Below are 17035 nucleotides of genomic sequence, written 5' to 3'. Positions count from 1 at the left end.
GGCCTCCCACACCTGAAGCAATGACAGAAGATTGTGTCCCCAGTGAATTCCGGAAGACTGGCACTGTCATCTGGAAGAATCGGAGTAGGGTGTGGGAGGGCGGTGAATGAACTTGCCTGTTTCTTTCTCCCGCCCGTGTCCTTCATAGGGTAACATTGGGTGGAAAGCCCTTGTCCTCAACTCCCTCTTGCTTTGCCTCTGGTTGTTGAACCTGGGATAAGGATTCTTCCCTGGGGCTTACCTTGGGAATAGGACAGAGATATGGGTACTTGGGTTATCTGGGTTCAATACTTATCTACTTTAAAGAACTTTCTAAAGCACCACCACAGCTCATTGCATCGTTTCTGAAATACCTTCTGAGCAAGTGGTGCCATGGTGATTGTTCTAGACATTTATTCAAACGAAAAATCCCTCCCTAACTTTAATGGATTTCCCTGCCTAAACTAAAGAAACTTGGGTGCTCATTAGGAAGTCTGTCTAAGTCCAAATCAAAAGGAACCATCCAAGTCAAAAAGGCTCCTACGCTATCCCTGTCACTCCAACAATTAATACTAGAACCATCCAAGTCAAAAAGCCTCCTACGCTATCCCTTTCACTACAACAAATAATACTAAAGTTCTGGTTCTGTTCGTGACCCAGGAGAATAATGACTCCCTTCTCCTATATGTCAAGTGTGATATATTTTTTTTTTATTTTGTGTTTTTTTTTTTTTGTATTTCTACCGTGCCCACGACGGACTTAACCGTATTGGGGCGCAGATGGAGATACCATTGTGAATAGAAAGAAACAGAGGAGTCACTAAGTTGTTAGTTCATTTCTGTGTCCCTAGAGATTGTCAAACTACTGGGTGATTATTTAAACATAAATGTTTTCAAAGCCTTCCAAAACGGAACAATTGTCTGATATTCCCTAATCTTTTGCGGTATGTAATTCCATAATTTGGATCCAAAGACTGCAAATCTCCTGTCACATATAGTGACAAACACTGACCGGGAGCTACTTAACAGTAATTGATCCCTTGATCTTAGGGTCCTCACTGGCCTATAAAGACACATTTTGTTGATTAGATATTCTGGGACCAGTCCATTTAAACACTTAAAGATCATGCAAGCAACCTTAAATTTGATACGGTCCTCGACCGTTAGCCAGTGGAGTATCCACCATAAGGGGGAAACATGGTCTACGCTCCTCAGACTACCAATCAGTCGAACTGCTGCATTTTGGGCCTTCTGGAGTCTATGCAGTTGTTTAGCTGGAGCACTCCTCAACAAGCTGTTACAATAGTCTAGAATGGGTATTTGTCATGGCTCCAACCACTACTGCATGATCATCTTTGGGGATATATGGTATAACTTGTTGAAGAATGCGTAACAAATAGTATACAGTTTCAACCTTTGCCCCCACCTTTGCCTCACTTCTCCTGCCACGTGCAACCTCGGTTCTTAAACTAAGTAGAGAATTGAAGTTTCTCCCCAAGAATACATGGGTCAGAAGATTTCCCTACGGCTGCAACCTGCTTCTCAGGTTCAAACAGAATCAGCTCTGTTTTAACTGCATTCCGCTGAAGTTGATTACTGGACATCCATCCATTTATCTCTTCAAGCCACTGTACAAAGCCTCCTCAATTTGAATGTATATCTGGGTATCATCTGCATAGAATGGGAACTTAATCCATGAATTTTCAGGATGTTCAACACTGGCTGCATTTAAAGATTAAACAGCAAGGGGGCAGGTGATGATCCCACGGCACTTCACAGCTCAGTGCAATAGAATCTGATCTAGAACCCCCACATTTTACCTGTTGGTATCTGTCATCAAGTAATTACCCAAACCATTTCAAGGCTTGGTCAGAAAAATGACCAGGCATTGTTAGGTGCTCAAGTATAATGCTATGCTTGACTATATCAAAGGCTGTAGACAAAACCAGCATTACAAAGAGAATCAATCCCCCTTTGTCCGCAACCTCTAACAGCTCATGCACCGCGAACAAGGCCATTTCTGTCCCATGCATGTGTCGAAATCCTGACTGTTACTCGTCAAGCAGTGACTCCTTCGCAACAAATGTTTGCAATTGTGAGGTAACCACTTTCTCTAATATTTTCCCTGGCCATGATAGGTCTGTAACCGGTTGATAATTCTGTAGACAGACTGGGTCCAAGTTCGTTTTTTTCAACAGTGGGGTAATAATAGATTTTGTTAAGTGTCCACATGTTCTCAAAATAAAAGTTCCATAAAGTTCTGGCTTCTTATGACACACAAACAAAACAGTTCTTTGGGGTTCTCTCTGGGCTAGGAGAATGACTCCCTTCTCCTATCTGATTTCCCACAGTACCGTACTGCTCTCAACAAAACTTGCAGTTCTTCCAATGAGTTCCCCAAGCATTCCGCTTTCTTTATTCTGCCCCCACTGGGATGATGACGATGCTCCCTGAGCTACTCTGATTCACTAATTTCTTGGTTTCTTCACCTTTAAAGTCTCAAGTATTCTTGATCCCCCGAATGTTACCAAGGTTACTTTACAAATGGAAGGACATGATTCTTAGCTTTTCAAAAAGGGAAGATGACGACAAACACCATGATAATGGTTTTCTTCTTATTGAGTATTGACTTCGTGGATTGAAAGCACTGGACTCTTGACAGGATCCGGTGTTCAACCAATTATAAGCTTGGAATAGCCTTTTGAGAGAGCGTGATTGCTTTTTACTCTGAAGACCAGCCCTAGAAGATTCTGGGGTGTATGCAGCAGGGCCTTTATTTTCCAAGTGTTTTGGGATATTATGCCTTTGTCAGTCCCCTCAAGAACTGTCTTCTTGCCAATGATGCTCCAGAAGACCTCCTGGAAGGGTTTGTGTTCCTTTAGCGAAGTTCGAGTAGATAACCTCTCGAATAATGTTTCGGGGAGTTGGGGTTGTAGTTTTAAAGACCGGCTCAATTCTCAACTGCTGAGGCAAGTGTTCTCTGTTGGTTAAACGTTCTCTAAACTTGTTCGCTTTTGCCAGATTTCCCTCGGCTCCCTCCCCCGGACCTTTAACAATTTCCGTTACCCGGTTTTGGAATCAGGATGCTTCACCGGTTCTGCCTGGGATCTTGTGACGATATATAGTTTTTCTCTTGTTGGGCGCTTGTTTCCTGGGCTCTGATCTGCTGGTTGTTATGATGTTGGTAATGGACTCGACCGTCCAGTCCGAACAGGTTGTTCAGCCACCACCACTCTGGATGCTTCTCAAGCCAGTTTATGCGACTTGGCAAAAGGCCGGTGTTCGCAGTCTTGGCGCAGTTGTCAGACCGCATGGTCCACCCACTACAGGTCATGCCACCACAAACCAATCTCTGTCCTTCCGCTGGGCTGGTTCCCGCTGACTGGTACAGCGCTTCCTGGGTGTCTCACAAATAACATGCGTTTGTTTCACCGGGTCGTTGTGCTGATTCTCTTTCTCGGTCTTACAATCGTTTTTCCTGCTTGACTGTAGCGCTCTCAATTCTTCCATGTCCCTGCACTTGTCATGTTAAGATTGTCTGACCGAGCGCAATAATATATGGTTTCCGATATAAGTCTAGGAAAAAGAGGTTTGAGCGATGTCATTTACCTTGTTAAAAGGGCTGTGTCCCCAATTCGTGTACTTTTCCCGAGGAGGAGAGTTCCTCTTCATGAGGTCCTACCGCATAGTACCACCCCAAGGGCGACTATTGCTTAGCGGCCGCACCTCCCTGTCCTCATTGGAAAGGGTCTGCCGCTTGGGGAAAACTGACGCTATCTGAAGGATCGTCACAGTATACATGTGTTTATAAATGTATATACAAAAAGTCTGGGAGCAGCCAAATAACCTGTTCCTTGGGTAGGTTCCCACTCGGGAGGGTCCACAACCACATTTTAGCTCACTCTAACTTTCACAGAGGAGAAAGGTTCCATGTGTTAATCTCCCCGCAAAAATATCGTCATACAAGAATGGTGGCACATTTCTGTGACAATATTATCCCATTAAACCTGCTGGGGACACCCCCGTAACCTTCATATTATTTTAAAGGGAGCGGAGGACACCCCCGCCAACCTCACTCCCATTTACCCCAAAAATGATCCCCACTAATATATTCTATGGCCGTTCCCGACGACCATATATATGGCGATATTATTGGCGTGGATAATATTAGCTGATACCAGGAGAAATGTCCATTTGCATATCAGTCTGGTCCCACTTACTTGGGAAGTCCAGAGCCAAAATGCTTTACTCTTTTAACAAGAGTACCAACCGCAACCCCAGACCTTTTTGTGCATTTATAAAAACTTTGGGTGTCGCCCTAAGTTACCCTGGGTAATACAGACATGGACCCCTTGCTCACTGTGCTCGGAGAGGCACATCTTCACCTCACTGATGGTGCTCAGCTAGGCACAAACAGGTGTCTGGGGTTGCTGTTGGTACTCTTCAGAGGAGAATTGGCTAGCATTTTGGCACTGGACTGCTCTTGTGGTTGGGACAAAGACTGATTTTCAAATGGATATTTCTCCTCTGTGAAAGGTCCAGTGAGCTGAAACGTGGTTGTAGACCCTTCCGAGTCTGTGCCTCACCATAGAACAGGTTATTTGGCCAAGTTTGTTCTCGGTAGAGGGGCTCCCAGGCTTTTTTGCATGTGTTATGTATAGTTTTGATTGACATTACTTACCTGTGATTTTATATTCTTAGTGTGTGCTTAAAGGCCTAATAAATAACTGTTTTTGTATACGTACTGTCTGGAATAAGTAAGTGCTGCTCTGTGTGGACTCATTGTAGCCCTAGACCACTCTCACAAGTTTCCGGAGAGTAAGCCTTGACATACGCTCACCTACCATGATTGGCTTTTGGCTAACCTCTCAGTGTCGTTCCTATTCACCATAAATAAGGTGGCCTCTCAAAATTCTCCCGCCAGGTGCAGATTTTGGAAATACATCTTGAGAAAAGAATGAGCAACAATTCAGTGGCAGCACATGCCAGAAGGGGCACATTGACTGAGCCACAACTAATGAAACTCATTTAAATTGTGGGCAGGAGAACTACTATGGAGAATGTCTCTTACTATCCTATTGATGGGACTTGAACCTTGCTGGACCAAGTTCATGGTGCTAAACTCAAAATAAACGTGTATGCATTTCTAGTAAAGATCAATGGTATTTCCCAACATTTTGATGAAAAGGACAAAAACAGCAACACTTTGTTCAGGATATCTCTGCACCAAAGTGCAGTGATGGTGCGTGACCCGCTAGTGGGTTTGGTTCTTGCAGTTTTGTCAAAGATACCCCAGAACTACTGAAAAAACTGGGAATATTAAAGGCTAGTTCGATTTCTACGGTGTCAAGTACAGTTCTGTTCTTACTGCATTTACATAGATTGTAATGATTACACATAATGAACTGTCAAATGTTTCAGTATTTTCAAATAAGTGTTTGTTTTTCATAGACTGCGAGAAGATAATTCTAGAGTATATGAGAATGTTGGTTTGATTCAGCAACAGAAAAGTTTCAGATGAGGACAATATCTTGAACATTTACAAAGGTAAACACTTGAGCTTTTAACATTCAGTAACTGAAAATTGTTTTTGTAAAGAATAACTAAAATCTATTTTATTCTAAAACTAAATTTGTCCTATAAATGTTTTCTCCTCTAGCTCTAATTCACTAGGTTTACAAATCACATTTGAGGAGTAAAGATAAATATGGACTTTTTCAAAGTGATAATACAGTCGGGAGTAGTTACTGGTGTGATCAGCCTATGCCCGAGTTATCAGCCCAATGTTAAGCCGATGATGCATAATGAGGGTAAAGAATGATAACACCTGCTGTATTCCTCACCCAGATATGTAATGCCTTAATATGTAAAAATGATGGAAACAGTTATGAGAAGGTGCTTGGAACCATTGAGTGAGCATTGACCAGGTTGAATTTTGGCTAAGGTAGACATTGAGAATTGATGCGAATATTGAAAGAGAGAAAGCAGGCGTGAAAGTGGTTAAGGCCCTCTGCCGCCCTATTGTTTACAATGGCACTCCAACATTCCAGTGTTATAATTAAGCACTAATACCATATTTAGTAGGCTTCACCATCCTGTAACGGCTCGGGACCCGAGTTACAGGCTTGAGTAACATAAGGCCTTAGCGTGGATCTGTTGTCATTACTGGGCCTTGAAGCGCACTGAATATGGTTTGCTTGCTATTAGCACCATGGGATTGGCAACTGGATGCTAAGAGCAAATATTTTGACTAAAATTGCTGGCTGTGGCGAGCATGCAGTCCCTTATTTTAGACATAGAATGCTCTGATCTGTGACCTGGGAAGAGGCCAAGAAGAGAAGTGTGCAGGAGCAGGTATGGTGGGGGTTGTGGAATTGAAAGAGTGGGGCGGGAGGTGGGGGGCAATTACAGGAGTGCTGAAATGGGGCAGGTGATTGTGCTGCTTGCACCTACTATCCAGCCCTTCAAAGCTTGCTCAAAACCCGATTTTGAATCAGTAGATTTACCCGGAGCTCTGAGCAACCTAATCACCTGTAGCACGAGTTCTAGGTGCTAATGGCAGTTTTAAAGCTTTGCTCTTCAAGAGTCATCCCGAAATCATATTTCCATTCATCCATAAGTGGAAAAGAATAGGAATTCCAGCTTCTTGTATTGTGGAGTTGGGCAAAGCAAAAGAAGAGAGACTCATGCTTGTGTGTGCCACTCAAAGCAGGGGGCTGAGAGGTACTAGTGCCCATTGCTGTTTGCTCTCACGGATTCTCCAAGTGGTTCCAACACACTCATTTTCACAGTTGTATAACCTTGAAAGTGATCAATGCTTGCTCTGCCCAAACTCCAGTGCACTCTGAAGAGTGATCAAACCCAGCTGAGGGCCTATTCACCACTGATGCTTACTGCAGCTGACTGGAATTACTGAAACTGATTCTCATCCACTCGCGCAGCTACAATAAGGGTCCCTTAAAAGATGCAGGTCTTAAACCGAGAAACACGATCATTGTTAAGTATAAACAGTTAATTAGAATTTCTCTGCGAAACATAACATAAGAAACATAACATAAGTAGTAGTTGCCATCACCATTTGTAATATTGGCCGACGTGATGTCCCATTTGTTCCGATATGAGACACTTTCTTTTGGTGAGTAACAACTAGTTGATTTTTTCTTCTCCACAGCCAATGACCTAAAGATAAACCTACGACACATATCTGCACTCTCTGCAGTGTGCTGCTAGCTAGAAACCTATATGTTTTGACTGAGCTTATGGTGATTGATGATAACATACCCAGATGTATTGAAGCTTATGAAAGTGTCTATGGGCATCAAAGTTAGCGTTGGTTGTGAAGTTGTTCAGATGCGAACTTCTGGAAAAGGGAGCATTAGTGGGAGCTGGGTTCCAATCCCACATGTTACTGTGTTGCTTTTGTTCACCGGTTGACAAGTACAGTAGCAAAAACAGTAAATGTACACTATTAGCCCCCCTCCCAGTTTGAGGGCTTAAGGTAGCCTGACCATGCATCAGAGTGCCAAGATTCCTAGCCCTTGATAACCCGAGCTGCTTTTGTTTTTACAAACAAAATACCAATAACTGTCTGTGTTAAAAAAAACAGGGTCAGGCCAATCCTGGAACCACCAACAGTAGTATATAATGGTTGCTTTTAAGCACCTGGTCTGTTCTGTTCTCTTCTAAACTCTTTCCACCTGCTCCCTTGCCAGCCTTGTTGTCTCACATTGCGAGGCCCTTCTCGAATGCAACTTCCATTCTTGCTTGTACCCCTACCCGATATTGAGCCATGTAACGATTCTGGTACTTGAGATCTGATTCCCACTGGCCTTTTCTCAGTTGCAAAGGAGTGAATGAACACCTTTTCATTGTGCAATTTTGGTCTCATTGATGTATAGGGTGAATTTCAGCCTGATTTTTATAGTATTTCACTCATACTTGTTTATGCACATTTATAGCAGCTTGTTGGGACACACGTTCATTGTGTGGGGGCAGCTCCCAAATCCAGTAGCATGATAAATGCATCTATGATGTGGTTACCTCTGCTGAAGGCCACTTTGCACAGCGTTATTTTCATGGGCAGGTGAACATTTATTTTAAAAATTACCTTGTTGAATACTAGTACATAGAACTACACATTTTATCTGGCTATTAATCATGCTAGTCCAACCCACTGCTAAACTCTATTCATTATGTATCAGGTGTACTGTAAGGTGCACACAGTGTTCAGATGAAGTTCATTACATTTGTTATTTTTCATTATTTCTACCAAAAGCATGTCTCTGAAGGCTCTCCAGCAAACCTATGTATTGTAAGATGTTTCTAGTTACAGTGTACTTATACTATACACAATACATAATACCGATTTTTCCCCATTTCACCATACATAAGCCTGGGACATCTGTTTGTTGCAGAGTAAGAATGCCTGCCAGTGGTGTGGTTGAAACTGTTTTACTTCTGCAGCTGGCTATGAGAAACCTTTTAGTCCTGTTGCCTTTGGAACTTGAAGCATACCTTTGCCTGCAAGCTAAACAAATTTCTGATAAGCGAGGATTTTATACCTGAACTCTGACCAGACTGGGTGTCCTCTGGAAAGAACATTACTGTAGGTGCAGGATGGTTTGTGTCTTTACTGTAAGCTGTTTTCTGGGCGAGGAAGGTGAACAGTACGCTTGTTCAGATATACATATGCCAGTTTACAGTAGAAATGTACTGTGCCCCTGGTATTCAGTCATATCAATTAACGTGTTCTTTCTATTTTAAATGTGCCTTCTGCCCCTGAGCTGCATGCACTGCTAAGTTATGCCCTTATTTTGCAACTGTTTGCCAAAGAGGAAGGTAGTGACAGAAGCGGTAAAGAAGTTGGGAAAGAAAGGAACCAGGAGGAGGGTAGTGCCCAAAGGGATGAAGAAGTTGGGACAGTAAGTAACTAGAATGGGAGTGGCGTCATGAGAAGGGGGGGGGAGACTTTGATTGTATTGGTTGCGAGGAGGGTGGTGCCCGAAGGGATGAAGAATCTGGGAGATGGTGTACATTTAAGGATTAGTGATTGGGTAATCCTTTAAAGGGAAGGTATGGCCTACGAGACTCGGCACCATCGGAAGAATTGCAGGAAGTGCCTTGATGGCCCGGAAACCCATCTCTGTGATATAAAGGGTTACCAGGGACAATGCTACAGACCCACTTAATAGGCTAAGAGCTAGACGGGAGGAGAATTTGGGGCAACTGGATGATGCAGATTGTACAGAAGTCCTGTACCCATTTAAGGTGATTGTTATTAACCCTAGGTACAGATTAATGCAATTTAACTTCCTATATGGATTTTACTTCTTGACGTCAAACTGCACCAAATGTGTGCAGGTGAGAAAATGGGTTGTCATTTATGTTGCATCGATGAAGTGTCGTATTTTCTTATGATTCTAATCGATTCCTTCCACCCCATTCTTCATATGATATTCTATTTTCAGTATCATTGGCCTTCAAAAATGTTTTCACCACTATGAGGTATATTGCAGCTCTGCGCTGGCTCCATTTGGTACACGAACACAGTGACAGCTGCCACACCGCATGACCACAGTCCCTTTTTTTTCCATGCACTCCATACCCTTTGGGAATATCACTTAGCTTTGCTAATTTGTGACTCTGTCATGTCTAACCGCTAGAAGGTCTCCGGCTTCATACCCTATGCAGATTGCAGGAGATGTCTGGGCTCTGATCCCCGCAAGATCTGCTTGTATTGTTTAGGTGAGGAACACGATCAACAGGATTACTGGTTGTGCCAACCCATATACCCGAAGGCCCTACAGGAGCGTGCGCCATAGTTACACAGGTATGGCAAAAGAACTCCTTCAATGTTTCCTGTGCTAAGTCAGAATCGGGAGACTTTTTTTGTTGCTTTTTTTTAGTTGGTAAGGCATTCGATGCTTTGGTATTCAATGCAATCACTATAAACAGTATGTCTGACCCACCCCTTTCCCTCTCAGGGGCTCTCCTCCCCAGCTTTTAGTCTTTTCTCTTGGACAAAGAGGATGTCTATTGCTGCTCTCTCAAACTCTCGTGCTGTTAGGGACCTTTTGGTGGGTGAGTTCAAACCCTTGACGTTTAGTGTTCCCAACCGTAGGAGGCTGCTTCCCTTCTTTTCCCCTAATATTCCTTCCATTTTGGGGTCATTGCTTTTTGTTTACCCTTTTGTCTTTCAAGTCCCTCGTTTTCCATCCCATGTTTCTCCAGAACGCATCCGTGTCTCTGATTCCCTTCCCTTAATGAATGATAACAAAACTAAACATTTTTCAAACATATGAGTACCTGTAACGCATTACCTTATAAGGCGACGCCAGGGTAGGAATTCCCCTTTGCCGGGGGACTATTCTTCCGTTCCATTCGCTTGATCTGGTTATGTTGTCGGTTTGCTCCCTTGAGTGAGCCGGATCTGTATTGTTCCCTTGGTTATGGCAGCTTCAGAGGTGAAGGGGAGTTTAATTTCATGTATTTCCTTCCGGCCTTGCTTCTTTTACGTCTTTGTGGTTGCGACCCTGTTTGTGTTGATCTTCGGGAGTGTGCGCCCTGTGGGCCTTTGAGGGTCCTTGTCTCGGGGATTTTTGTCAGATGCTGCAAGATTTGTTTCACTTCTGTTGAGTTGGTGACTCTATATTCCTCACCTTGCACCTCAAATGATAGCGCAACGGGGTATCCCCACCGGTATCGAATACCGTTTTCTGTGAACCATGTTGTAAGTGGTCTGCATTCTCTTTGGCGACCCACTGTGAAGCCTGATAGGTCTGAGAATATTCTCACCTTGGAGTTTTGGTATTGAACATACTGCATCGGTTTTGCCTTGAGGAGGATGCCTGTCTTTCCTTTGTAGTGTAGGAATTCTACCACCACTAAGCATGGGCCCCCGTTGAATGCTCTGCCTCCTCTATGGACTCTTTCGATTTTCACTGCCTTTCCTCCTCCTGCATGATTGAGGAGATTGACAATGTCTTGTACCTTCCTCTCGACTTGAGCTGGGGTCTTCCCGTCCATTTCTTCGAGGCCCACCATTGGTAGGTTGGTTCTCTGCTCTCTGTTTTCTAGATCGTCAATTTTTAGCGTGAGTTCTTCTTCCCTTAAATCCATGTCAGTCAACCTGGCATTTATCTTCATCTCGACCAGGTCGGCATTAATTTGGTTGTGCTCCAGGTTTTCAACCTTTCCTTCCATTTTTCTACTTTCCCTCTCAGCTCCGCTATTGATGTTTGTATGTCTGTGCAAAGTGCTCTTATTGCTGCCATCACCCCTGCTATGTCTTCCTTTATGGATGCTTCTACCATGCTGGTATTTGGGTTAGTGATACCCCCTGTGTGCCGAGTCTCTCCCCTTCTGTATTGCTGGAGAGTTTCCAGTCCTCTCATGGTGGGGCCTTGCATTTGTTGTCATTGTCCTTTTGCGCTACTGCGGTGGTGCCCGGCTTCTGGCTGTCCTGACGCTCTATGCTGGGTGTCTTCCTGATCCCTGTGGGTTCGCGGCACTGAGAGCCCTTGCTTACTTGTGGGCCGTGCAACTGCCGTTTTTCAGTTGAGGTGTCTCGGTCCTTACTTAGCACGGACTTCTGCTGCTCATACTCTTGGCAGGGCCCTTCGATTGCTGTTCTTCCCTCTGCGTTAGGGCCCCTATCTGCAACTTGGTTGGTGCTTGGGTGAGTTTCCACTTTGTGGCATGTGAGTGCATCGTCCTGGGCCTTCTCCCTTCCTCCTGGCTGTGTTCGGCTCTTCACTGGGTGATTACTGTGTGCATCTTTGCGGGGGGCTGGGCCCTTCCGCTCCTCACTCCAGTGGAGCTTACGGCTCTCCGTCCCCCTGCTAGTGCCGGAGGGGTTCCCCTCCGGGTCTAGTTTCCCGGGCTCCAACTCCTCAGGTGGCGGCTCTCTCCGCTTGATAGGCACTGCCTTCGGGCCACTCTATCTTTTTTTCCTTTTCGCTGTGTCTACTGCGATGCACCCGCTGAGGTCGCGCAGAGCCGTGCTTGTTTCTCGTGGCTGGGTTGTGCTTTGCCCCGCACTCTCTCCCCTTAACGAGATGGGGCTATGATTTGGCTGGGACCGCCAAGATCTCTGCGCTAGGGCCGTGGGTGAGGCCCCTCCCCCACCGTCATCTTGGTTCCCACTTTCTGGAAGTAACTGCTGCTGACAATGGTCGCTGACCAGGGTGTTCTCTTGGTGCTGTTTTCTGGGCTATGCCGCGGCCACCGTCCCATTGGATAGTTCCTACTGCTTCCCCAGACATTCATGGAACTCATATAGTTTTGCTGACGTAAATCGGGGTCTGGAAATGCTCTTTTTCTTCTCTTCATTTCCCCCGGCTGGAGGAGCAACACGTTAGGCAGCCATTGCCTTCTGCGCCCCCTAGTGGTCTCCTCAACTCTTGCTCTTTTATCACAGAGGGGATGGTTAGTCAGAGAGGTCATTTCACCAAAATGCCAGGGGTAATGAAAGTGACTTCACATGACCCTTGACCTCTGATGACATCACAGGAAGTGATGTCATCTGGCCCCACCCCTTAGTGACATCACAGGAAGCGATGGAGCACAACCCTTCACCCTTTGACAAAACAGGAAGTAGCATCACATAGCATTGTTTTAAAGTACACTATGAAAAATATGGTTACAGTATCACTGTAAAGTGATATACATTGCATGCAAGAATGGAATCACCATATGTATCATTAACTAATATCAGTGCTTATAGGCCCCTATTATAAAATTACTGTGAATGCAAGCTGACGTCCAAGGCCAAACTAAATTGATGTGTTATTATAGAGGACTTGCGCTTAAGCGCTTCATATAGGACACATATACATACAATATCAACCAACCTGTGTTGGTACTCATTTTTCAACCTCAGCAGGAAGAAAGGCTGAGTTGACCTTAGCCGGAGTTGAACTTGCAGATAACACACATTGCAGCAGCGAGCGCTCTACCCACTGAGCTATTGTACCGGCTATAGCTACCAGAAAACCAGACACCCCAAAAACAAAGAGCCACATGCTGCTGACCACAGCCGAGGAGCCTAAAAAGAAAAAGTTTACTTGGTTTTTCTGTTTTTGTTAGGGATAGCAAGGGAGACTTCAGGGGTCACAGTTGCTACCCCTGGCGACCCCTAAATGACCTTCCTGTGGTTAGGTAGTGTGTGGAACTGGAACATAAAGATCTATTAGGTTCATACAACTTCAAATTTCGTTTCAGATATAGTGGGGCCTTCCTGTAGAGGCATTTATGGGTCAGTGAGATCACTTTGAAGCGTATCCTGGTGGCTCCAGATAACCAATGTAGGTCTTTCCTGTCACTATTTATGAAATCTCTTTTTGCACCATTCCTAATAACCCTAATTTCTTCATTCTGTATTACTTGGAGTTTCTGTATACGGCTCTTGCTAGCACCACCAAGGAAGGCATTACAATAATCTAATTTCAGCATAATAATGGCTCTAACAAGTGTTTCACAGTTTTTGCCTGTTACCAAAGGTTTAATCTGCCTTAGACTTTGAGCTGATAGCAGGAACCTTTTACCACAGCATTCACATGAGCTTCGGCACCGAGGAAGGCTTCCAAAAAAACAATTAGCATTTTTAATTTGTCAGATACCAGGATACGACAATGTTCCACCTCAAAAGCCTCATACTTGGGACCTAGTTTTGCCCTTGCTTGACTTGAACCATAGACCAAAAGTTATATTTTTGTACTATTAAGCCACAGCCAGTTTTATGTCATCCAACACTCAGTTTTTCTCATAATTCCTACTTAGTTCCATCAGTAGCTGGATATCATCTGCATAATTCTTAAATGTAATCCCCATGTGTTCCAATTGGTCACACAGAGGCTCAATGTAAATATTGAAAAGGGCAGGTAATAAACATGCTCCCTGTGGAACTCCACTAAGTATATCTGCTGATTCTGATGAGGCCTCCCCCCAACCCACCCATGACCTTCTATTGCTTGGACAGGAGCTACTCCATTGAATAGTCTCCCCAGAACAGGTGCCTGTAATGGCAAGAGTCTTCAATAACCGTTCATGGTCCAACAAGTCAAACGCAGCAGACCGGTCCAGTAACATCATTAGTCCTGGTTTTCTTTTATCTTTGGTGTTTACATGTGTGTTTGTAAATCTAAAAGGGCATTTTCAGTCCCATAATTACTCCAGAACCCTGACAGTCTTGGGTGGAGGATGTTGGCCTCCTCTAAATATTCCTGAAGCTGTGTAGCTGCAGTTATATCCACAATTTCTAACAAACATGGGGTATTGGTAATTGGCCTGAGATTCAATGCCTCTTTGGGGTTTAGTCTAGGTTTGTTTACTAATTGGGTCACCACAACTTACTTAATACTATCAGGTACAGGTTTGTGGAAAAAAGGAAGAGTTTACAAACCTTGTAAGAAAAGGGGGAAGGATTTACTATTTTCTAGTATGAATTTGGTGTGGAGAATGGCACCAGGACAAGCACTAGTGTGCATATTTTGAACGGTATTTTCCATATCAACAGTGTTGGTAAGTTTTAGTTTAAATTTCTGTTCTTTATTTTCATCTAGCCTTGGTTGGTCAAAGATCACTTCTATATTTAATTTGTTAATAATCTTGGAACGAGCAAGATTAACCTCATCTAAGAAGGCTTGTTGAGTTCTAGTACAATCCTCTCTTCCAGGAACAAACAGTTGTCATTGTACTTTCAGTTTATCCAAGTTTATAAAGTCCTCAAAACGTTGTTTGTGTCATTCTCTGCCTTTTCAATTTGTTCATTATAAAAATGTTTCTTTGTTTATATTTTTCGTGTAGCTTCCATGTGATGTTATTGGCATCAGATTTGTTTTGTATCCAAACCTGTTCTGCCTGTCTTTTGATTTTCTTAAGGCCCATCAGGGCTGGGGTAAACCAATTCTGATGATGTGGCTTTTCTCTTATCATTTTAGTTTTGATGCTTGTTAATCTGCTTAGAATCACATGCTGTGCATATGGTCCGACATCCAGTGGTAACCGCGGAGTATTGCATCTGGTCTTTCGGGGACCGAAAGTGGACGTCGACATAGGCGTGTCTGTAACACTATCCCGATCGTGACGTGTATTGCACCCAAAATTCCTCACGTGCCGAGGTCTCTCAGATTGTTTTTTTACGCCCAGATTGCTGGTTGCCCTATTGCGGAGCTCTTTCATAAGAGACATTATCACCTTGTTTTGGACTTCGTCGATTATGCCCTTAGTCATCTCGACGCCAAAGTTCTATGCCGAAGACTGCGGTGGACTTTCGACACCTACGATCCGGCAGCAGAGCCGTCCACGTGGCTGGGCCCTCTGGGAGCGTGGGGTCGGGGTGGCCATATCCTCTCAGCTATGTCTCCCCTCTTTCCCCCACTTTGCCCTCTAGGCTGGTCTTCGCCTTTATTGCCTTTCGCTATGGAAAGGACACCATTTAGGTTTTGACTCTGTTGCAGGGCCAGATACCCTTGGAAGGATGAGCACTCTAAGTGCAACAATAGTCTATCCCTTGACCACGATGAAGCGCGGTGCGCGGCCTGTAAACTCCTGCGCCCTAAGACACTTAAGGAGTGCCGCGTTTAGTGGTGGGCGGCCTACGGCATGTCACGGGCTGGATCTTCTTCCCCCACCTACACACCTGCCGAAAATGATGGGGGTACTAGTGATGACCAGGCATCCGTGTTGGATGCCATCGACTCACGACGGGCATTCCTAAGTCCGCCACACGCGTCCCCGGCCCTGGTAGGCCTGACACGAGTCACCCTATGGGGGAAACACCCGACGACAGGGGCGTACAAGTTCGCTACACTAAACACACAACCCCAGCCCTGGTTTCAACGGTACCGCCAAAAATTTGGACGGAATCTTCTGATTCTCAAGATCAACAGCCTTCCCTGCATCCGCAGCCGCGTCTTGTGACTGTGCCTTCTAAATCAAAGGGCGCTACCTCCAAAACACATCCGGCCATCGAAGCGCGCTTAGCTGACGCTCCGACGCCCCCTAAGGCCCGGGTAGGCGAAAAATCTACTGCTAGGTCTCTTAGGCAACCCGCACATCGCCCGCTTCGCCGGACATCTCTGAAAGCATCGCTAGGATTGCTTCGGCAGTGGGGCTGAAGGAGAGGTCTAAAGAGACGACGAAGCACAAGGAGTGGCCCGCGGATGCGCCACAGCGCCCGGATGCTCGCGAGGACTAGGTAGAGCGTCCTGTGCCGTTGTTTAGCTCTATTGGAGACCCATTCCGGTGCTATGGGGAGGAAAATTAAAATTTTCCACCCTTACACCCTTCTGGTTCGTCGAGATGGACCAGAGAAAAATTTGAAGGGTGTATCGATAGGTTGGAGACATTTGTCTCACTTTCAGAGCACCCTACCCCCGAGAGACATCGGGTGGACCCTCCCTCTGTGCCTGCTTCTAAATTTCAAAGAACTTAAGGACATTCTCAGGAAAATTAAACTTCCATCCTCCTTGAAGATGAGATCCAGATGGACACGTATCAGGACATTTATGATCAGGAGGAGGATGCTGCCTTCCTACAGGACTGCGCTGTGGATGACCAGGCGGATCCCACAGGAGACTGGGAGGACAGTCACCAGGTTGAGGCGGAACCATGGGCACTCCCTACTCACGACCAAGACCGGGATGTCCTATGTTTGGATTCCCCTCCCACCACTCAGGCCCGCCAGGCTTCCCCAGTGGACGACCAAATGGCCTTCGACGCCATCTTGAGAAAGGCAGCCGAACATTTTCAAATCGCCACCCAGGAGGCTTTCCCTGAACAGGACTTTGTGGAGGATATACTCAAAGAAAAGCCCCCCTCCAGTCAAGCCATCCCTCTTCTGAATTCCATTAAGAGGAGATTGGCTCCTTCCTTGATCACACCAGCCCAGACTAGGGCAGTGAATCCAAGGGTGGAAACATTATTTCGCTCATCGCCTACTGACCCTACATACATTAAGGGCTATGCCACCCCCAATTCCCTAGTGGTTACCACCACCTGTAAATGGGTGGGGGTGACCCTTGCTACGGGAGAGGCGTCTCCCGATAAGGAGTCGA

At 45.1% G+C, this 17035-nt stretch overlaps 1 protein-coding gene across 1 annotated transcript in view; it reads left to right on the top strand.

Annotated features, from left to right (window-relative positions):
- PTPN11 (protein tyrosine phosphatase non-receptor type 11) overlaps positions 1-17035 on the top strand; it is a 1257273-nt gene that overhangs the window by 1123676 nt on the left and 116562 nt on the right. Inside the window, exon 15 of the mRNA XM_069619490.1 lies at positions 5430-5525. Coding sequence (XP_069475591.1) covers positions 5430-5499 — 70 coding nt within the window. The 3' untranslated portion in view covers positions 5500-5525. The remainder of the gene's footprint in view (positions 1-5429; positions 5526-17035) is intronic.

This window comes from Ambystoma mexicanum, chromosome 10, assembly GCF_040938575.1.
Source record: "Ambystoma mexicanum isolate Mex_15411 chromosome 10, UKY_AmexF1_1, whole genome shotgun sequence".
NCBI lineage: Eukaryota > Metazoa > Chordata > Amphibia > Caudata > Ambystomatidae > Ambystoma > Ambystoma mexicanum.
The sequence above is the reverse complement of the archived record's forward strand: the minus strand, read 5'-3'. Positions and strand labels throughout refer to the sequence as shown.